General features: G+C 43.8%; 1 protein-coding gene across 7 annotated transcripts in view; it reads right to left on the bottom strand.

The window, feature by feature from the left end:
• OSBPL2 (oxysterol binding protein like 2) overlaps positions 1-22,651 on the bottom strand; it is a 60,459-nt gene that overhangs the window by 9,187 nt on the left and 28,621 nt on the right. For 6 of the 7 annotated variants that reach the window (XM_025206836.1, XM_025206832.1, XM_025206833.1 and 3 more), the window contains 8 exons: positions 13,705-13,852; positions 12,662-12,737; positions 9,885-10,019; positions 8,582-8,679; positions 7,698-7,880; positions 4,816-4,923; positions 3,497-3,586; positions 2,692-2,815 (listed from right to left, as the gene is read on the bottom strand). In XM_025206836.1, coding sequence (XP_025062621.1) covers positions 2,692-2,815; positions 3,497-3,586; positions 4,816-4,923; positions 7,698-7,880; positions 8,582-8,679; positions 9,885-10,019; positions 12,662-12,737; positions 13,705-13,852 — 962 coding nt within the window. Of the gene's footprint in view, positions 1-2,691; positions 2,816-3,496; positions 3,587-4,815; positions 4,924-7,697; positions 7,881-8,581; positions 8,680-9,884; positions 10,020-12,661; positions 12,738-13,704; positions 13,853-19,460; positions 19,499-22,651 lie in introns of all 7 variants that reach the window. The other variant, XM_025206831.1, reaches the window with a different exon arrangement.

The raw sequence follows: 22,651 nt of genomic DNA, 5'->3' as shown, positions 1-22,651 counted from the left end.
GGCTGTATCGGAAATCAGCCCCTTGCAGCCAATAATCTGGCCAATACATGCTAGGGCTGTGCAAAACAGCACCGTTTTGTTTTGACTTCTGTTTCGAAGCACTGTTCCATTTTGTTTCATCGAAACTGTTTTGCTGTTTCGATGTTTCGCCCATAAACTATAATGGAGAATCATGAAAATACCTATACTTTTGTCATTTCTTGCCTGACTCGGATGAAAATTGCAGGGATGGTAGCCTCTTCTGGGGGCATGAAGCCTGCCAAGTTTCAAGGAGATAGGTGCAGGGGTTTATGGGAAACTGCACCTCAAACTGTTCAAAGCAAAACTCGTATCACCTGCCGGCAGCAGCAGCCTGCTGTCACCCTGCATGCAGACCTGGGGGCCCATACTCCCAGAACGAATCTGGCACAGCCCCGCAGCCCTCCCGGGGGGTGCGCACCCCCGAACCTGCGCGCAGGATGACAGCATGCTGCTGCTGACAGCTGGGACCAATGGCAGCACCAGTCTTCACGGCGCTTGGCATGTGCTGCGCCCAGCGCTAGTCCCAGCCAGCAGCGGCATCCTGCTGTCATCCTGCATCATCCGGGGGCCCACACCCCCTGGGAAGAGCTGGGGGAAAGATGGGGGAAGCTAGGGAATCCAACCGGGAGCTGAGGGAATGTTGAAGGACCTAAACAATCCCCCAGCGCCCGGTTCCATTCCCCAGCTCTTCCCAGGGAGCGTGGCCCCCGGATCTGCACAGTGGGTTTCGGCAGGCTGCTGCTGCTGCAGTTTCAGCAGCAGCCTGCTGAAACCCAGCGCGCAGATTGGGCCCCCTGGAAGAGCTGGGGGAAGCGATCAGGAAGATAGATGTCAGTATCAGAGCAGTCCTTCCCCCTTCTGCCCCCTCCTTCTCCTTAGTTTCTGTTTAGCTGCAGCAAGTCTGGCTTTGAAACACTGAGTGCCCTCATTTTGTTTGGAAGCCCTTTGTTTTGTTTTTATTTCGCTGTTTCAAGCTCAAAATGCTTCAAAACAGCTTTGAAACATACACCCGTCAAAATTTTGCACAGTCCCAATAAATGCCCGTACATACACGCAGCCACAGCGCAGCATGCAAGCAGAAAGGAGCACAGCCCAGCAGCTTGGAGAGCTGCGTTCAGCTGGTAAGTCCGTTGTGGTAGAAGGGGAGAGAAAGGATGTGAGGAGCGGGGGTTGTGGTGAGGGAGGGAGTGGGGCAGGGACAGGACAGCCAGGGTGGGGCAGGGCATGGGATGGAGCTGCTCATCTGGGGAGTGCAGGGGGGTGGGAGCAGCGTGTGCCCCTGGATCTGCATGGGGTAGGGGAGGTGGGCTGCGAGCTGGAGCCAGAGTTGCACCAGGGTCTTCTCAGCAGGGGTTGGGCTCGAGGCGGGTGGCAGGGGTGCTGGAAGGAAGGCTACGGGGGGGCTGCAGCTGCCCCAAATTTTATCATACCCCTCCCCAATCGACCTTCCCAGCATTGCTGCCCATCCGGTACAGCCCCAGCTCAACCCCCGCCTCCAGCCATGCACTGGGAAGAGCTGAGGCTGCACTGGTGGTGGTGCTGGGAGGAGTTATGGGGGGGCCTACAGCGAAATTTGGGGTGGCTGCAACGCCCCCCTGAAGTCCCCTCCCAGTGCTGCAACCACCTGCCCCGAGCCCACCCCTCATCGAGAAGAGCCCAGCGCAGCCCTGGCTCCAGCCCACAGCTGCAGCCCGCCCACCCCACCCTGCACAGATCTGGGGGCACAGATCTGGGCCACCACCAGTGCCCTCCCCTTCCACCACAAGACTTACCAGCTGGACACAGCTGTATTGGAATTGGATCAGTATCGGCCGATATGCCTCCTTAAACATCAGCTATCAGTATCGGCCCCCAAAATCTCTATCTGTGCACACCTATGATTTTCAAAAGCTAAGATGTTCAGAAAGGCAAAAAAGAATCTCAGCTGATCTTCAGAAGGACAGAATTCAGGAAAAGAAACACAGAGAGGGCTGCTGCCTCCAGGCTCTCGACAGGAAGAGTCAGTTCAATTTTATAAAAGTTGGCCCCAGAAAGGCCCCAAAGTTACCAGGTCTCAGTTTTAACCTGTCAATTGGGTGGTGCATGAATAGCCAGAGTTTTACAATTTCTACCAGTAGCTGCAATGCCAGCTCTCACGCTTCGTGCCCTGCAATATCTGGTATTTTTCATAAAGCCCCAGGCCTCCAGAGTCATACAATTATGGAAGAATATCTACTTTTACATCAGAAGTGACAGCAAGCTTCTAACCCTGCTTGTTTCCAAGCTTCCCTTTGCAGCACAAACCCCTAAAAGCTAAAATATTAGAAAACAAGTTAAAAAGCCAGAACTTTACTGCTTTTTGATAGACTCATCATTTTCTTGATGCCTGAAAGGCTTCATATTTAAATGCCTGGAGTTGGCAATGCTGCCATTTGCTTATCTCTGTAAGCTGAGTCACTAAATATCGAACCTAAACTCCAGCCCTGACAGATGCTCCACTCCCACCTAAGTCAATGGTCACCAAAGAAGGTTGTTGCCTCATAGGATTTAGGACCCTTCTAATGAAATTGGCCACCATACACCAGAGCTTTTCAGGTACCACTGCAATGATGTTTCTTGTTGGAAGAGAATGTCCTTATCAGGAGAGAGACAGCTGCACCTACACTCTCCTGAATCATTTTATAACCTTACCGGTTTCAATTTCTTCTGGTCTCCACCTTTCTTTTCATTCTTTTTAAAGGTTTCGTACATGGTAGGATCAATACACCATAAACATTCTGTCCATTTACCATAGATCACAGAGAGCTTCTTTTTGCTGTTTGGAGAAGAAAGAAAACTTATTTTTCTGCACAGTTTCTATAAGACTTTCTAAACAATTTTATATTTGCGTAACCTAATCTAGGTTTTTTGGGGGGCCTTCTCTCTCATGATTTCTGGTGCAGAATTCTGGGAAAATGTTTATCATAATATAAATGTAAAAGATTAATATTTTAGTTTACTCAAACATTTCTAGTATTCAGCCCTACAGCTTGGAATGTACCCTCATTAGCCAGCCGTCAGTCCCACCCTCCACTTCACAGTTTAACTGAACACAGAAATAAAGCCAACAGTTACAAATACAAAGATCAAGATCTCCATGACAGGTTTTGTCTGGGGAATACAGGTGTTAGTACATATTAAGAATTCCACTCTCCAATTTAAAAATTTACCAAGAAATACTAAGAAAAACAAACCACCAACAAATGTATTGCTCCCTGTATACCCTCTTTAAATCTAGAGTTCTGTCTATATCCAAAAGTACAAATGGCCATAAGTGTTTTCCAATACTGAAGAAAATGCTCCTCTTAAAACGAAGTAGTATAATACAGAATATAGTAATACATGAAAATGGGAAGTCTGTCCCTATATAAAAAACCCCAAGTAGCCATGCAACAATTAATACATTCTTCTTAGTACTATAGGCCCAGACGCTGTAAGCAAGAGACTTTTCACTTACTTTTTGTCCTGAACATATCCCTCTACTCTGTGAAGCTCCTTTCCAAACAGTCCACATGGTTTAAAATGAAGGATACATTTATCTCCGGTACTGCAGAGGAAATGAGTTTGCAGTTCAGAAAGGCTGCATCTAAAATGTGTTTATTAATATATTTACTTGACTAAAACAGGTACCAAATTATTTCATGAAAACACTTCAAAATTAGGTAGTAAAAAGTGCCTGGGTTACTAGAAGTCTTTGCAGATCATTCTTCATTCAGACAGAGCCTGGTGACATAGAGCCTGCTAATGCCGTCTGACGATTTCAGTGAGAAATTTCTGCATTCCTTGTATATCTAAAATTCTCTGACAAAGTCACTAAGAACTCTTATTTCCTACCTACTATCAATAAATCAATGAGGTTGATACAGGTTAAACAAACATAGGTTAAGTCACTATTTAAAACTGATTACAATGAAGTTGACAGAGGTAGCAAATGTAGCCCACACAGTTAAAAACTATGTGCAATCACATGCTTTTTCCCCAACTACACTGGACAATATTCTTGGATCAGACTCACTTGTAGATCCACGCTATACTGCATTAAGCAGGTTTCTTGTATTCAGATATTACTGTATATACGTAACCTCTCCCAGGTGAAGTTTTGAACAGAAGTTTTAATATCAGGAGCACACATAATGTAGAGGCTACGCATGGCTTAGTTGACTGCAACTAAGTAGACTTAGAATGTGAAAAAGATACCAGATCAACAGTCCCTGTGACTTGTCTACAGACATAGGCTGAAGTGGTGCAAATTTTAACAACTACCTAACTGACCTTACTAACTACAGGCCAGATGCATGGAAGAGCAGCAAGGTATTTCAGTCCATAATGCTCTCGAATCCCAAGACAGCAAACAACCAAGCCCAGCACTGCCACCATAATACTATGGTGACCTATGACATGTGGACAGCTGATATTTTCACAAAATTGGCTGCAAAGATGTTAAATGGCAATTTCAACTCATATCAACTGATCTGCTGAAGTTGAAAAGGTGACATGGTGCTGAAAGGTTCTGTTCCCCTGAAGCCACCCCTACTCTCACAGAATTATTTAAACCGTTAGTACTGTTTGAAGTTTGTTTTAAGAGAAACAAGAAAAATAAATGTAAAGGAGTTCAAAGAATAAATAATTTTATTGTGTTTGGCAGAAAAACAGCAAGTAAAAATCTTGAACTTGGAGGCCAGAGAGATCACAATTCTTCCTGTCTAAAGCATCTGCAAATACCACTTACCAGTCTCCCTACAGGCCAATGTTCATAACTACCTAACTGGCAATTACCTGTGATTTACGATTTCTACTGTTCCATACTGTTCTATCCACAATTTACCAATAATTACATTATGTACACAACAGGTTGGATTTGTCCACGTGTACGCTTCATTATATCTGTGAAAGAAATCAGAAAAAGCAGAACAGAAATCAGATGCAGAGAAAATAAAATCATTCCTTGAACTAAAGACGTAACTTGTATCTGCTTTAAATTCTAAATAACCTAACTCCACTAATGGGGTAGAACGCTTACTACTCCAGTTAACAGTAGTCATTTAAGAGTTTTTTGTTTTAAAGTATACAGATTTTCTTTTTTATATAAATCAACACAATGTGTTCTCTCTGAAGTTTAGCACAAGTTAACATGCAATAAAAAGTAAAAGAGGAAATTGCTTTCCTATGAAATTCAGATGCCTGCCCTTCAATCACTTGAGTTCAGAGGCACTGCCCGAGTAGCACTGAGGGAATTTACTATTTTAATTGTACTTTTAAAAGGGCGTTGTGTCAGAAGCAGCTTCTAACCCTCCCACCAGCCCCCAAAATGGATGGCTTCTGTTCAAATCACCAGAGAAGCACTGAAAAGCTTCTCCCCATATAGCTGTTTCACCGTGCCTCAACCATAATCTGGAGCAACTATCCCTTGGGACAAGAAGTAGTGCTGTCTTCATGATTATTTAATATGAACCCCTTTGCTGAGGTTCCAACAAGGATGCTAGTTACTGCCAGCTTTGCTAGAGATCAGGGATGCACCTTCTCCACCCGGTAGAGAAGACAGTGGCAATTTTGCAGTTAATCACCAGTTTGCCTCTTCCTTTCTATACCCTAAACATGTAGAAACACAAACTTCCTGCCTTCTGTGCAGTCCTTTTAATACAGCCCAACTCATTATCTGACATGGAAATTTGTCACAGAAAGACCCCAACACCAATCGCAGGCTTTTCAAATGCAATGTTTACAAACTGATTTACTCCTTAATTCTCCCCAGATTCCTTCACTTAAAGCAGCCAAAGCAGAACTGAAACTCTCAGCATAGACTGGTATCAGAACATGCTCTGCAGCACTGATTTTACAAAGCTAGGGGTTGCTGACTTCAGGCCCAGACAGGAATGTTTCTAAAACGGTCAAATTGTTAATCTCGCAACAACTGGATTCATATTTTTACGAGATGGTCCAGGTCATACTTCTACCAGGAAGTCATCTTTTCTCTCTCTTATCTTTCAACACTGATGGGGCACTTAGTGTTTGTGCTGAGCAGCCATTAAGACATCTTGGAAAAGTTTATGACTTGCATCTTGGTTTTTATTCCAATTAAACACAGAACACAAAACTTTATTTTTTGACATAAGCGTACTAAGAGCAAAAATTAAAAGTGCTCATTTTCTAATCTTCACCTTGTCAAGAAAGGATTGGACAAATACTTAAATCTCTCTGGCTGGGCTGTCATTTCCAGTATTGCACAGACAGATCCTTGAAGTTTGATTCCTTTAGTGAGAAGTGTCTCCCACTAAACCCTGCAGCAACAGTTCCTCTTTTAGAGAAGGCCAACATAGCACAGGAAAGTAGAATATTTGAAGGTCTCAATTTGTATTTATGTACCCAGATAATACCATTTGTACATCATACAAAATAGCAAGATGAAGCGGTACCCATATCCATGGCTTACAAATTGAAATGTAAGGTAATATGTGGGTTGGGAAAAGGTAGCTGTTTGTCAGACCTATACATGTTTTGAAAGTCAAGAGGAAACACAAGAATAGCAAGTGTGTTTAATCAGCTACCCTCAGAGTAAACACATTTGTTTGTAATGAACTCACAGGATGCGAGAACCACAGCATCAAACACTTCAATCACCCAACAAATATTCACATCAAGTTAATAGCAAAAATGAATCCCAATTAAGTTAGTCAAATATTTCCCATTAACCATGTATGGTCTAGGGTAAGATTGTATCCATGATCTTGTGGGGGTTGTTCAAATAAAAAGGGCAAGAGACTAGCTTTATTCAGAAAAGTGATATGCTCCCCCTTACCAGCCTTTATTTTGGTTGGATTGTTTGTAGTCAATATTAAAAAGTATTACATTTATTGAAATTTCAGAATCACCTCTCATTCAGGTCAGATTATGAAATCACCTCAAAGAGCTCAGTTCCAAAATACCTTCTCTTTTGCTGTTACTGTGAGTATGTTTATGAAACCCTTACGGGAAAAGTTCAAGAGTCTTTTTAATTTTATTACAGTAACCATGGTACAAAACAAAGGTATGAAATTGTTTTGTTCCCAAGAGATGCTTTCAATCTGATCTAGACCTGGAAGTAACCTGGAAAATGAGGTTTCATTTCAGCCTGGGAATGACTATATGCAGCAGGCAGATTTTATTATTGGGCTCTTATGTCAAACAGCAGATAGTAAATTCCACAAATTCATCACAATTTCTATGATGAATAGTATCTATTCTGGACAAGTTATTTCTAATTTCATGTGTCTGAGTGAAAATTCCCATTGACCTTAACATGGCTTTGATGATCCAAATGACAGCATTTTAGTTCCCCTTTTTAAAGTATCTAACAAAATTCAAGAACACCCGACTCTAAATAGCTTTTTATTTCAAGAAATGCCAACTGTATTAGCAAAAAAAGAATCAAACCAAGTTGTGGCAGTCAGTTTCATGCTGTCCTTCCAACACCAAATCATAGGAATTAACTGTTGCGCAATAGCCTGTGCTTAATTCCCTAGATCGCCTGTCTCCACCCACTCCAAGACAAGTTTTGTAATTATTTGAAGCCAAGGATTGTCCAGACGTGTCTTAATTGATCTGCAGAGCATGAACTACATTTTTATTCAGTTGGGTTGAGAGATGCATATAAAACATAGAAAATAAATGGTTACACTTACTTTAGAAGCTCCAAAGTTATTGTTCCCCGGGGCTCTGCTTCTACACTCTTCCCCCAGAATTTTAGCTTAGGGTAAATTGATCCATGAAAAATAAAGTCCTTATTGAGGCCTTCAGAATAAAATGCACTAACTGGTGGGTGGTGACTGACCTGTTCAGATATCAACCTAAAGCCTAAATCCTCCCTAGGGACAAAAACATGGAAAAGGTAAGCAGTCAGTGTTAATCATGTATTAAAACGCTCTAAATACAAAGATGACTAGGCTTTTAAAATAGATCTAAAGGTTTTTAACCAAATGAGAGCTCTGGATTTCTTGTTTTATTAGGTCACATGGCTCTCCCAGTAATGAGTCACAGAAAAATTAAGTAGAAATTGCACATTTCCCAAACAAAAAACTATACCACAAGTTAGATGCCATCAGTACAGGCATTCATCTCTGATCATTTGACTTGGATAACTCATGGTCAGTCTGAGGCTCCCTGGGCAACAGTAGCTCACGCTAGGAAACCAGATGCAAATCTAATACACTGCAAGCAGCAGAAGCTAGAAGAGTTTCAGTCTACTCTCGGATCGTGACATCATCAGTAAGGCACTCTCTAGATTAATTAAGAGTCTCTGGTAAGGACTGGTTCTCAGTTAGAATATAAATACCGTGCACACCAATTCATCCTTGCACAATTCAGAAAGTCTGAGTCTGTGAGTGGAACTTAACAACTGCAGGGATTTTCAGCAACTTGTAGTAAAAGGATTTAGATATACAAATGGCCAGAATCATTTTTTTTAATCTAAATGAATAAATGAAACTTTCCAGCTTGCCGGGAAGTTAACTCGGTTGACCGGACACAAAAATACTGCCTGCCCCGAGATTTAGAGATTCATCATCACCTGGTAAGCTCATAGGTTTCTCCTAGCAAAGGGTTAAATGGTTTGCCAGTTCTCTCCCACTGAGAAGCTACAGCAGACACTGCAAAAGCAGCCACAGCCTGTAAACAAACAGGAGAATGCAGTCTTGAGAAAACTCCAGTTTCTTACAACATGTTTTCAGATGCTATTGCATTTTAGCTACCCTCATCTTCAGGGACTCTCCAAACTTCACCCTGTAGCCCTGAGGATTCTGCTTTTGTCTAGGCCCCCTCCCAAAAAATCTCATGCTGTTACCATGTAGGCAGTGCTTTTCTGGTTAAAGACTGGACTTTAAGGATTGCTAGCGTTGTCTTAAATTGGCCAGTGGAGATTGCCATATACTGCTTAAGAGTAACACACACAGACACACAGCCAGACTAAGACTGGAAACACTGACCTATATATAGTAAAGCTACACCCGTAGCTAAGAGGGAGAGTCAGTGGTATCTAGTTGCCAAAAGCAGTCATTTCCCCTGGCAGTTTGCGCGCGCGCACACACACACAGAAGAGCTCACTTGCTTTGCAAGAGACGTTTCAACACCAAGGTGTCTTTTGTTTCCTTTCATGCGTCTCACTGCCAGGCGAAAGGACCTTTGTAAGCTCAGACAGATCAATGTTTTTTCATCATGGTCAATTTACTATGCACACCTTGCCCTCTGCATATTCACATAAGTAAAAACGGAGCCCTGAGTAACTCTCAAGGTGTACAGTAGTTTAGGCCCACCATAAAAGTCATTTAGCCACATATTCAGTCTACGCCCCAGCAGGAGGGACAGGGTTTGGGGAAGGAAAGTGGAAAATTGATTCTGCCACAACACTCTTCTTCTACGAATATAAACTTTCAACCTCCCAGGTAGCAAGGGTGTGTCTGACGTGGTTTGGACCCATAGCTTGGCATTCGATAAAAATAGTGGGATGGACAGAGAGTTTCAGAATGGCAGCGTTAAAGGCTAATGTGGTCCTAGGTATGTTCAGGTCCTGCCTGGCACTCTCCTCCTCTTCCTACCATGCCAGAGACCTCTCTACCCACAGGAAAAATCCTGCATCTGCCTACTACAGCAGTGCTTTCACCTCTCTCAAAAGCATCTGCGTGGTCCTTGCCAGAGGTGGGAAGACAGGCTGGCTGGGGCATGGGCCTGACTCAGTATGGCAATTCTTCCCTTCCTTCTGACTACCTCAGAAGAAACCCAACGACTCCCCTCAGCTGGAGCATCACCTCAACACAGAGGCCGCGAGAAGAACAAGGGAAATCTTTCTGAAAGAAGAGGAGGTAAAAGTCACTTGCCTGCATTCTTTCCAGGGGGATCGTGTGACTGCAAGCTTTATGGATGAGGTATATGTGTTCCATGTATTCTGTTATTCGCTGGAGGAAGCTCAAGGGCTCATTGAAGACAATGGGCATTGTAATTTTAGACAACTCCTGGATGAGAAAAAGAGAAACGGTTCCCTTTCACACGCTATGAGGTGTCACAGTATAGTTTCCAAATCAACAGAGGGGACAGTTTGGCAATAATACTTTTTCCCAATGTGGTAGAGGACATAGATCAGAAACCTGGCAGTAGTCTCTAACTACCACTGCTGCCTGGTGCTAGACACACTGTAACACCTTAATAAGAAGTGGAGATAAAGGGCTTCAAATGGGGTCTTCTCCAGCCCTGCCTGACCAAGAAAAATGGCACATAGGACTTGGGGTCTTATAGCTAGGGACCTACCAAATTTGCGACTGAGTTTCATGGAAACTATGAATTTAGGTGGGCTGTGCAAAAAAAACAACAAACTCGCTTAAAAACAAAAAACAAATAAAAAACCCCCCAAACTTACCTGCAAGTAAGGAAAAGGACAGGAAGCCCTGCAGTCTTGGGGCATGGGGGTAGAGGGGGAGTGTGGGCAGTGGTGGGGGGCAAGGCAGGCTTCCCCAGCAGCTGGACTGTTGTCCCAGGCCAACCGTGGCAGGCAGCCGCAAGGCTACAAGCAGCTGCATCAGGGTCCGTGGAGCCCCAGCACAGCTCACTGCACGCACGCACCTACCGCCAGCAACAAGCTCTGCCAGGGCTCAGCCGACCCCCGTGCAGCCACTTGCAGCCTTCCAGCTGCCTGCTACAGCTGGCCCAGGACCACAGTCCAGCTGCTTGTGCAGCCTCCCCACTTGGGGAAGGCCTGAAACCATGGCTTAATTATCCCGATTAAGCCTGGGAAGCCATTCATCCACACTTAATTATTCATGGATGAATGGCTTACCCAGGCTTCATCAGAGTAATTAATATGTGGTTTCAGGTCATCTGGCAACCTGTGGGAAGGGGCGGGACTGCCAGGCCTCCTTGGCCAAATCAGGGGCGGCTGCCACAATCAGCCCATAAAAATCGTTGCTGGCCCTGGGATCTGCCCGCAAAATCAGCCAGCAGCATCCTCGAATTTAGTAGACCCCTACTTATAGCAGCGCAGAAAAGGTTCAATTTTCCATCCAACAGATGCTACCTGGTTCAGAGCACAGGGACATAACCCTGGGACCCTTGAAAAAAATCTACACTGATCATCTAACTTACTAATTAATTCTATATCGCCTAGCCACACTACTGCACCAACTGCAGACACTGTACTTTGAGACACTAACTGGTTTATCTTGGATTCAACCATCACGAAAAGAACAGGATTTTAGTTTGCACAAATTAAGCAATTCCTTTTGTACTCGTGCCCTATGAACAAGGCAAAGTGGGGATTCTTCATTCCACCTTTCGGTACAAAACCAATCATTGCCTGGAGCCTCATACAGCAAATGCAGCAGCGCCTGAGCCCTCATTACTCCCCAGGCAAACAGAGTTAATTTTAAAAAGGGTGTATAAATCTGACTGAGAGCAAAGCTACACTACACAGTCACTGGTCCCAGTGCTTGCTCCTTATGGGGAGTGGAGAATCCTTAAGGCAAGGTCCACACTACAAATTGCTTTTGGTATAGCTGTTGGTTAGGAAGGTGAGGGGATGAGGAACAGCCTTTGGTGGAGATGCAACACATCTTTAAAAGACAGCTGCCTACAACAGCAGCAACAGGATGCTCCTGTCTGCATTAGCTGCATCTATATGGGGTTTTACCACGTTAGTTAGGGATGCAATTTTCTACAATCCTAAAATAGCTATGCCAGCAGAACTGTGAAGGGAAACCAGGCCTACAGGATTTTGTGAACCCATTGAGAAGAAAGCAGAAAAGACAAGTGATTACAGATTGCAAGTCATTAAAGGCAATGATAGCGACTGCCAATTAAGACTCGAGAACATGTGTCCTTTATATGACTCTTTACTACCAATTTAAAATGTTTTTGTTGTTGATACCGAGAAAGAACCTGGTGGCCCTATTCAGCCAATGCACTCCAACCTACATTTCAAGCTAAACTCTCTCTATACTGAAGCTGGGCAAAGGCTAGATTTTAGACATTCTTATGCCATCGCTTAGATGAAACAGAAGTTTCCCAATCCCAATATATCAACACACTTTCTGTGACATAAAAGACAAGATAAAGCCCCAAATTATATTTTGCCAAATTTTGTAAAGACAAGAAGGGTTAATTATTCAACACACATTTGATTACAGCCTTTAGGACACTAATCTAATACTTGTAAGACAGTAAGAGAAATGCTCCAAAAGCTAGGTCAACAAGGGAAAACATCTCTTTTTACTAGGCTGTTCAGGTCCATACAAGCAGTTCAACAAAACATCATACTGTTATTCAAAAAGCAGAGGTTTTTGATTCTCAGTTTGCTGTAAGGACATGAAGCTGAAAGAGACAGTTTAAAGAGACTTCTTACATACCTTATCACCATCTTTGTTTATCAGAACAAAGAACTGGAGAGTTTATTTGTGCTGCTTGCTTATGACATTTCTATCAATTTTACTTTTGTTTTTGTCACCTTAAAAGTTCTTCACCACCAGGCAACACCCCAAAGCATGGGTACATCTGCTTTCATGTTTTTGTATTTCCGAACTTAACCTTTAGTTCCCAGAAATAAACATTTTGCCAAAGATAGCAGGGAAAAACATTCAGTCTCCTTTGACTGCCAACAATGACTTACCAGGCCAATGCATTTTTTTAATATACTCCACACACTAAAATCACTTCTAGAAAACATTGGGGCGGGCAATGAAGTTCTGTAGGGAGGAGGAAAAAAAAAACAACACAAAAACATAAAAATAGTTATCATACCCAAGACAAGATTACTTTTTGACTAAAATCCTATTCATCATCAATTTTGAAAATGACAAAGGTTTCTCAGGCATTTCACACAGACTACTTCAATGCAACCAGAGCCTCAACCTATAGGGGAGCTGCTTAGGGGTATGGAGTTTCTACTGCCTATAACTCCTGTGCATTCTTGGCCAGTACCCATGGACAAAGGGGCCATCTTCCAGCATCATGACAAACTGTGACAGAGAATCTGCAGGTAGTTGTACAACTAACAGGTTCCCTAGAAAAGATATGGTCTAGTCAGGGAGGATTCTGCTTTGAGCAGGAGCTGGACTAGATGATTTCATATGATCCCTTCTAGCCCTATTTTCCTATGATCTCAGCCAAAGCAACTACACTGGTTAGCAGGTACACTGTACTTTGTTCAAGTGCATTGCCTCAGGATTGAAAAAAGGCTAAGAACTTACCTGGAATATACACTTGTGTAACCTTCATGTACACAACGCTTACTCAGTACACCACACTGTGTTCTGGGATGAGCAGCTCTGAGACCGACTAGCACCCAACATTTTGAAGGTACTTAATCAGCTAGTGTCAGGCCCCCCATTAGGGACCTTGAAAACTATGGGAGCAGAAGCGCTAAAACTGACTAGCTCCCATTATTTTCCAGGCTTCCAATAGCTGCGGTTTCAGAGCTGCTCCCCTTTCGCCATTCTGCAGTTAACTGGAGTACACTTGTATTAAAAGTAGACGGGAGACAAAAAGATACTTGCACTTAAGCAGTTTATGCACTTAGTTGATAAGCAGATTACCAATGTTTATTATTTTATAAACCCATGTCTGCCCCAACAGTCAGTATACAGTTATGCATTTATCCAGCATGCACAAAAGAGGGCTATACTGCACAGTATAGAAGGCTTTCCAGCACACCTGTGTTCCTTAATTCCATTCTCTTGATGCTGCGCCTCTCCATTAGGTTTCCCAGTCCTACTGCTTTGGTGGGAATCCCGGTCAATCATTTCTGCAACTTTATGATTTGCTTCTGAAAAGTCCCCCGAAGAATTGTCAGAATCAAAGCCTGCATAAAATAAATACAAGTGAGGAACATTCCCTAGGGCTCCAGAGAGTCTGCTTACATGTTAAACCTGTTAACAAAGCAGAAGCGGGTGCACCATAACAATGGCATGTTTGCAACACACCAATTCACTTGGAAATATCACTGACTGCAAACTTTTTGGTGGATAACTTAGTCTAAGAACAAACAGCACCAAGTATCATATTAATACTAAAGATAATCAATTTTGCATGCAATAATCACAGAAAAATAGGGTTGGAAGGGACCTCAGGAGGTCATCTAGTTCAACCCCCGGTTCAAAGTCGGACCATCCCCAACTAGATCATCCCTGCCAAGGCTTTGTCTAGGAGGGCCTTAAAAACCTCCAAGGAGAGAATCCACAACCTCTCTGGGTAGCCTGTTTCAGAGCTTTACTACCATCCTAGTGATATCTAACCTACACTTCCCTTGCTGCAATTTGATGACACTGCTCAATGTTCTGTCATTTGCTGAGAACAGTCTAGCTCCATCCTCTTTGCAACCACCGTGCAGGTAGTTGAAGGCTGCTACTAAATCCCCTCTCAGTCTTGTCTTCTCCAGACTAAATAAGCCCATTTCCCTCAGCCTCTCTTCACATGTGCCCCAGCCCCTCACCATTTTTGTTGCCCTCCACTGGACTCTCTCCAATTTGTCCACATCCTTTCTGTAGTGGGGGGCCCAAACTGGACACAGGATGCCAGTTGTGGCCTCACCAGTGCCAACTAGAGGGGAAGAATCACTTTCCTCAATCTGCTTGCAACTCTCCTACCAAGGCTGTTAGCCCTTCTTCGCAACAAGGGCACACTGCAGGATCATATTCAGCTGAACTGTTCATCAGCTATTTCAATTAGGTACATCTATTCCCTTATTTCAAAGCTGCACTTTAACTGCAATTACAATTTTTTTTTTCCAGTTACATGATTTTGTCATAAGATCTTCAAAAATGCAGTTGTCCTATTTACAATTCTGGTTTTACTAAGAAACCATGAGAAAAAAAATGAATTGTAGAGTCAGACTCAACCAGCACATATGCAGGTTATTAGAACCAGTTTTAAAAAATGGAACCCAAACGACAGTAAAAGAAATAAGCCTCCATTGCACAACGGAAGTGAGTTTAGAGGAGAGGACTGGGAGCAAGGACTTGAATCATCCTCCTAGCTCTAGCATGGACTGGCTGCATGACCTTGACAAGTTACTTCACTTTCCTGGCCCTGGTTTACCCACCTGTAAAAGAGGCATTCATCCCACTTGAGAAGATTGTTTGACTTTATAACTTCGGAGTCCTCCAGTCCAAAAATGATATACAAGTGCAAACTACTAGATTAAGGTCACTGACAAGGCCACATCAAGGTTTCAGTCCAACAATTCATTCAGGATAGACTACTGCTTTGTTTAGAATCGTGGGCCAATTGCTAATGTGTACAACTTTTGCATATGCAGGTGTAAAAAGAGTGATTTGTGCAAGTAAACTGTATTTGTATGACAAGGTTCTTTGGGAAAATGTGATATCTTTTATGAGACCGATTAAATAGTTGGCAAAATTGTTCTTTGCATTTGTACGTGCATGCCAAGAACCACTGGCTTTTGTGTATTTAAACTTCATTATTTCCGTGCACAAATTGCATAAGCGACTGTGTATGTAAAAAGTATGCTCAAAAAGGTGGATTTAAAATCCTTTGAAAGTTAAGATCCTTGAACTGCAAGATCTACATGCTGGCACTGGACACACATCTTGCCAAATTTTAGCAGCAAAGCCTCCAGCACAGCTACTCTTCAAGCAAGTACCATTTTGTTGATAAGTACTGTAAGCGACAACCCTGACCAAGAAAGGTAGTGGACCAGACTCCTTCTATGACTGAAGAATACAACTTCCTTGACAGCACCAGTACCTACCCGCAAAGGGCACAGCCTCAGCTTATACCAACATGTGCAGCTCAGGATTTAGTCCAAGGGGTCTAAGAACACAGAAGTGACCCCAGCAAAATTAATTCAGGGGAAAGCCAGTATAAGCTCTAAGAAGAGCTCCAGATGCATACAAGCAATGCTTCTCTAGCACCATTTTCCCCTGGATACCCATGTATTCAGACAACACTCATTGCAGCAGCAACAGCTGCTTAAGAGCAAAACAGCTGCAGGGCATGGACACATATGAACAGGCATTGACTACAGAGAAATCTGTACTCTAGCATCATTCTGAGCGACAAGACTCAAGGAAGCACGGTGCAACTCTACATTTCACTGGGCCTGCTAAATGCATTGCTGGGCTTGTCGAGGTGGTAACTGGGAACCTGGAAGAAACAGGTGCTGCAATAATGGGAGGAGAAGGAGAAAGAAAAGGAAGCAGATCTCTTTTACAAGGGGGCAGAGAAATGAAGGAACCTTAAGTCGGCACTAATGCATCCATCTGCTGGAAAGTAAGAGCACACAAAGTGAAACTCCCGAACCCCTTTGGGAGCCACCTCTATCGAAAGTGCTAGAAAAGAACGACTTGGCATATCCAGGCCTTCAGCTCCTACAAATCACTATTACATAGTTAGAACCATCAAATACTTCAATATGAAGAGAACCTCCCTCATCCCAAATGCTTTCAAAATAAAGCCATTTCCTGTTCACTGGAAAACCAAGGCTGCTTAACTGGCCAAGCATCAGTTTCTACTCTGGACGTGCAGGATGGAAACAAATGAGGAGTAGGCCCCAAACAGTCCCTTTTCTCTATCCACTGATCCTAGTGACCTTGGGGAATGAACCTGCCTGGGGTTCAGAGACTGAAGCTGGCAAAAGCAGCTGCAGAAGCAGCCTGAGCAGGCACTGAGTGACCCCCAAGGATGTCAACCTGCTGGCTGCAGTTTTCACCCTGGATGCTCTCTCCCTTATGCCAACTGGCTGCTCATTCCCGTCTCGGCTGATGTGACGCCCTCCCCCTCCCACACCAAGCTCTTCCTTCCCCTCCCTTTTAATGATTCTTCTCCTAATCTTCTCCCACTCAGTGGATTTAGCCACCAGCCCTGGCTCCTGCATACAGCTGGTAAACCATCAATACCCACATGTTCTGTTCCTGTCAGAGGCGCTCTCACCAAAAATAGGTTATAAACTCTGGGGCAGGTGTTTGTACAGCACCTAGGACAACAAGGAACTATTCTCTCCTGGTACCTTGGTACTGTAATGCGTATTCACAGTATCGCTATTAAAATCAACCCATTGTTTTAGATAAGTATGGACGAGCCTGTTGTGAAATACAGAGAAGAACAAGTTTACTCAAGCAATTTTGAAGGTCTGAAGCCTGTTTGGACTCTCTCTCTAAAACATGCAATCATAAATCCCAAAGAGAGAGACCCAAACCCTCCAGAAAGCCCAAAACAGCTGGCTCTCAGCCCTACGAACAAGATACACTGCATGATATCTAGGATGTGGTACAGGAAAAATAAAAATTGCTCTGATGCTGCATGTTTTGTGAGATGACCTTCATTCCAGCTGTCCATCTAGATGTATATCCTGAAGGACATGAAGGAGGGCAGAGGAGACTAAGGAACCTGTAGCTGACAACAGCAATGGGCTTCCTCTGCCTGCAGTTCCACCCAAACTGTCAGATGATACTGTTTAGCTGTTGTAGGCGTGACAAACACACATGCAACACCTGTAGAAAGCACATGATGGCTGGATGGTGAAACCTAAAAGGAGGGGTTATGCCATGTTCTGGACTGTAACAACACTGGAACTGGTTTGGTCTGTCTACATTACAAATCAAATTGCTTAAAAACAAAAAAGTTACCAGTAAAAGCAGTAAGTCCCTTCTCTTATCAGGTTCATTTTCTCCATGTCAACAAAGGACTGTGGCGTGTCCAAATTCTGATTTAGCATCTGGACAGTATAAATCCCCTGCACATACACACTTGCTTTCTGAAAGTCCTCTGGGCCAGGGCACACAGGCAAAGCTAAATAAAATACTGCACAGTTGTTTAAAAGAACGTACATTGTAACATGCTGAAATCATTTTCATTCAAGCAATCTAAGTACCATTTGCTTGCCAACTGCAATCACTCTTAACGTCTCAGGAGTCTTAATACTTAAAAATACAACAGATATTATTGTTGTATTATTACCATAAATGCTATACTTCTTTCTCCCATTAAATATTTTCATTCTACCAATGTAATGCTTTTAAAGAAACCCAAAACAAACTTTTATTTCTACCAGGAAAGATGACTGAAGATTATCAATGCAGCCATCTCAGAAGCTGAAGGAAGTACTGGTGTTGTGATTTTGCATTTTATAATTAGCAGCAGACATTAAACATGACATCACGCAGTAATCCCGCTTGCTGAACCCCAGCGTCTCAGGCATGCAATTATGGCATGATAACCACACCCCAGCGGGTCTTAACACTTAATTGGGAACAATGATAGATGTACGTGTAATTGTTCAGGGGATTGAAACAAACACTACATCAAAACACCAGCCTCAAAACATGCGCTGATTTTTAGACGCTCTACAGTGAAAGAACATTTTTTTGAGAAAGGGTAGTTAAACCTCTGGGATTTCCTAGACGCTCTAATATATTTAAATGTGTTTAATTTTAAAACAGAAACTTCCATAAAAGTTCAAGTCACTCTACAGGGCTACTTCACTGCCCACTGGGAAAGCAAAACCTTTAATTGTGCCTAGATCTTATATAGATACCTATCTATTCCATATATCTATTAAGGATTAATTAATCCAAAGTAAATAAAACTGTGTCTCATTGCTTGTTACCAGTCCTTTGATTTCTCTCCAGTTAACAACTCATTTGTGCTGTTCCTATATGTCAACTTATTCAATTCTAAGGGAAACAGAGATCAAACGTGAACCAAAATACAATTTAATCTAGTCGTGAATGGCTAAACACAAGCAACAGAAACACATTCAAGTTTTACAGACAGGCAAAACTTTCAAACCCAGCTCCAGTGGAACTGACCTTATAGTACAAAGATATTAAGTTTTCTGTCATAGTTTATTTTCATGTAATATTTAATTTTTAACCTAGAAAACACTGCCAGGTTGTCTCCAAACACCACTAAAGCAACCAATTGTGATACATACCCCTTACACAGCTATAACACGTCGCTAAATTTATCTATAGGGTCAGTTCAAAGTTGTAAAATTGCCTGTCCACTAAACTGTTTTTGGATTTTTAAAAAGGATCAACTGAACACGTAGCCAGTGTGGTAGGAAAGGGTAAACACTCTGGAACACATTTTGAGACAGAAGAGTGGATCCAAATTAGCTACAACTGCGGGACTATTGAAAAGATAACACGCTCTCCTAGAAAAGTCTCTCTTTTGATGTCGCTAATTAAAGCCTCCACAGAACAGAAGAATTCACAAGCTAAACATCAGTTACGGGACAGTTATACTGTAGAAAGAGAATGTTTAAAAAGAAAAAAAGAACCAATAACTGAAGGCAGTAGTGGTTAAGTATTACATTGATGAATTACATATATTAAAGGTGAGCCAAAGGCCTTAAAACACAAAAGATTGTTTAAGATTCAACATTATTCACAGACTTGATTATACAATTAATTAATTTCAAGAGTTCAAAGAAAAAAAAAGTGACTTGCCAGTATTTCTGCTTTTCATAATCTTCTTCTTCCCCATTCTGCAAAGGAAAACCAAGCCACTCAAACTAGCTGTGTGTCCACCAGGCAGGACGTTTTGGGATGAAGTATTCCTTGAGTCACAGAGCATGCAAATCACAAGTCAGTCTCCTTTTATATGGAGTCATCAGCTTCTCTGAGCTTAAATACCAGGGAAGCATCATCATCTCTAGCAGGGAAGAAAACTGAATGTAGGAGAAACATCAAGAGCCGCAGACCTAGGAACAGCACCTGGCAGAGATGGGATGCTGCAGTGGCACACTATGGCAAAAAGACAATTTTATTTTCTCCAAGACCATCACTTCCCCCTCCTTCAAGAGACAGCTACTCCTCACAGGCTGCCGTTCTAATTAGCCACTTCCAACAGGAGACAGGCTTACTTTACCTTTTACAAGATAATTTGACAGATCTCACACCCATGAGCAGCATCTGCTGATGCATCAGATCAAGATAGTATTGGCGGAGTGGGGGATATGAATTAGCCCACAATTCCACAGGTGCAGTCCTTCCTCAAGAGAGAAATGGTCCAAGATGAATGGCAATTAATAAAAGCTAAAGAGCAGCTTGCTCAGGCATGTGCCTGGTATGTCTAATGACATGGAGAAAAGAAGATTTCATGGAATTCACGGTTAGCCTTTGGAACAAAAAGGTAAGAGCATAACAAAACTATTTTCTTTGGCAGAGGCTGGAAGCATTGTGGCAATAACCCAAGTATGCTGCTCTTTCTACGGCAAACTTTTCTCTCAGCACATCTGAATCAGTAACCTGAAGTCTGGAAGGACTGACAAAGAGTCGTAGCACAGCAGATGGCCCAGAAGGCCTCCGTGAACCCAAGACAGACTTAACAGAGCTAAACAGCAAGGTTACATGGGCTAGAAGTCTGCTGCCAAAGTAACTAGCTCTTTTGCTTGCATCATTTTCCAAAAGAAGCTTGGAATTAAGGGGAGGATGGAAGAAAAAGCGGAAAGAATTGAATAAAATTTGCCTGACCTTGTTCCACAAGTGCAACCACAAGAACTGTTCTCTGTATCTGGGAGCAGCAGTGAGGAAGCTGCAGTGACTGAAATGCAGGGGGACCAACAGGAAACATAAGATCCCTGAGAAAGTCCTGAGTGAAATACCTACTCTGGAGGTAGTAAATGCTCTATGCCCAGCCAATCAGCACAGGGTGGTGGCACTGCTTCTGCATACAGATAAACACCCCAGGCAGCAAGAGACCTATTTTCCACCCAGCAACCCAAGCAGAGGATTTGCAACTTAAGTAAAAGCCTCTGGGTTCCTCCCAAAATGCTCACATACAGAATCCCACCTGGTCAGTCAGGTTGGATCAGGACACAAGGTTCTCAGCTGTGCAGCAAGCAATTCAATTACGCTTCTCCCCAGGGCAGCATCTCTTCTCCTTCAACAAAAAGTATGGACCGAGCCAGAAGCAGACTTTCCACTCCAACAAACTGGCAACCATCCCAATGCAGATCAAGTCTGCACAGGAGGGAGAGTCTAACCCTGGCACAGGGAAGATGTCACTGAGTCACTCCTGCAAAGGCCCTGGCCTCCTCTGAAACTGAAGTCAGTTTCTGCTGGGAGGAGGCAGCACATAGCTTGGGCTATTGCTGAGAATACTACAGATACTTGAAGTTAGTCTACCCCCCTCAGGTGGCACAGCTGTCTACAAGGTGGGGGTCTGCATATCTGAAGGTCATCTTGACCCACCTAGTAGCAAGACTGGTGGGATGGAAAGACTGTCTGTGGAAAGGGCAGAATGGTGGGTCTGCAAGAAGATCCAGCTCAAATTCAAGATCTAGGGAAGTGATTCTCAACCAGGGTGGTTGGAGTGCCATGACAGCTTTTTACGGGTGCTGTACAATAGTAAACACCTAAGCATGATTCACAAGGTAAATAGGAATCCATAGTGTCAAAAACACTCTGACCTGTTGGGATCTTTCTGATTTACTAGGGTGCCTTAAGTCTAAAGAGGATGAGAACCACTGAGCAGGTATCTCAAGTCTCACAGAATTCAATTCAAAGTTGTCTTGGGCTGGAAGGCTTCAGGGGAAGAGGTGTAATTCAAATCTCATTGAGAATCACTTGCAAGGTACCCTTTCCAAAGGAGACTGCCACCAACAAGAGCTGCTCTGAGCAAATGCAAACCCTCAACACATTTGCAAGCGAGAGGTTGGGCTGCACAGGCAGGGACGTTCACAGATTAACTGCTGTGCAGTTGGTTAATCCCCGTTTTGCTGTTAATTTACCGTTTTGCTTCTTAAGTCCTTGTTCATCTAATCGAGAATTATGACAGGCCATGTGTTGGATACCCTGCTTTAGAGTTAGTCTGACCCAGGACTCCCAGAAATACAAATCTAAGTTCAAGGCACCTGGACGATCCAAGAACCTGAAGGATCAGCTAGTCAATTCACCAGAGCTTAACACAGGGGTGAGCCAAATACGGCCCACGGGCTGCATCCAGCCCACGAGGCCATTCTATCTGACCCGCAGGGCCCCTAAAAAAATTTAGAAAATTAAAATATCTGTCCTTGGTTCCTGTGAAAAATGACAGGAACCAGGGGCAGTAGGACCCAGGGGAATCCTCGGCAGGGTCCTGCAACAGCAGGGTCCACCCAGCCTCGCCCCCCCCAGCCGGAAGCCCCAGCAGAGATTTCTGGCCTGGGACCATGTGGCTGCCCCGACCCAGGAAGCCCAGGTAAGGGCGGGGTGGGGAGGGAGAGGAGGGCAGGGAAGGAGCTGGTGCGAAGTGCAAGGAAAAGCGGCCCCTCGCCGAACCCGTGGCCGGCACTCCCTGCTGCAGCCACTTGCGGCCCACGTGGGGCTGTCCTGAGCAGCCACAGGCAGCCCCACACAGGCTTTGAGTGGCTGCAGCACAGAGCGCTGGCCACGGAGCGGGCGAGGGGCCACTTTTCCCCGCGTTCAGCACTAGCTTGTAACCCACCCCTGCTGCCAACCTGGCCCCTGCGCCGGCTCTGGGCTCACCCGTTGGGGCTGCGCCATGGCGGCAGCTGCTGTGGCCCCTCCACTTCCCACGCCGGGCAGCATTTGCCACCACCACCTCTGGGCTGCCCAGCACGCGAGCTCTGGGCAGGCAGCAGCAGCAAACACTGCCCAGCGTGGAAAGCCAGGGGGCCACAACTCGCGCCATCCGG

This window comes from Alligator sinensis, unplaced genomic scaffold, assembly GCF_000455745.1.
Source record: "Alligator sinensis unplaced genomic scaffold, ASM45574v1 scaffold1046_1, whole genome shotgun sequence".
Lineage (NCBI taxonomy): Eukaryota > Metazoa > Chordata > Crocodylia > Alligatoridae > Alligator > Alligator sinensis.
The sequence above is the reverse complement of the archived record's forward strand: the minus strand, read 5'-3'. Positions and strand labels throughout refer to the sequence as shown.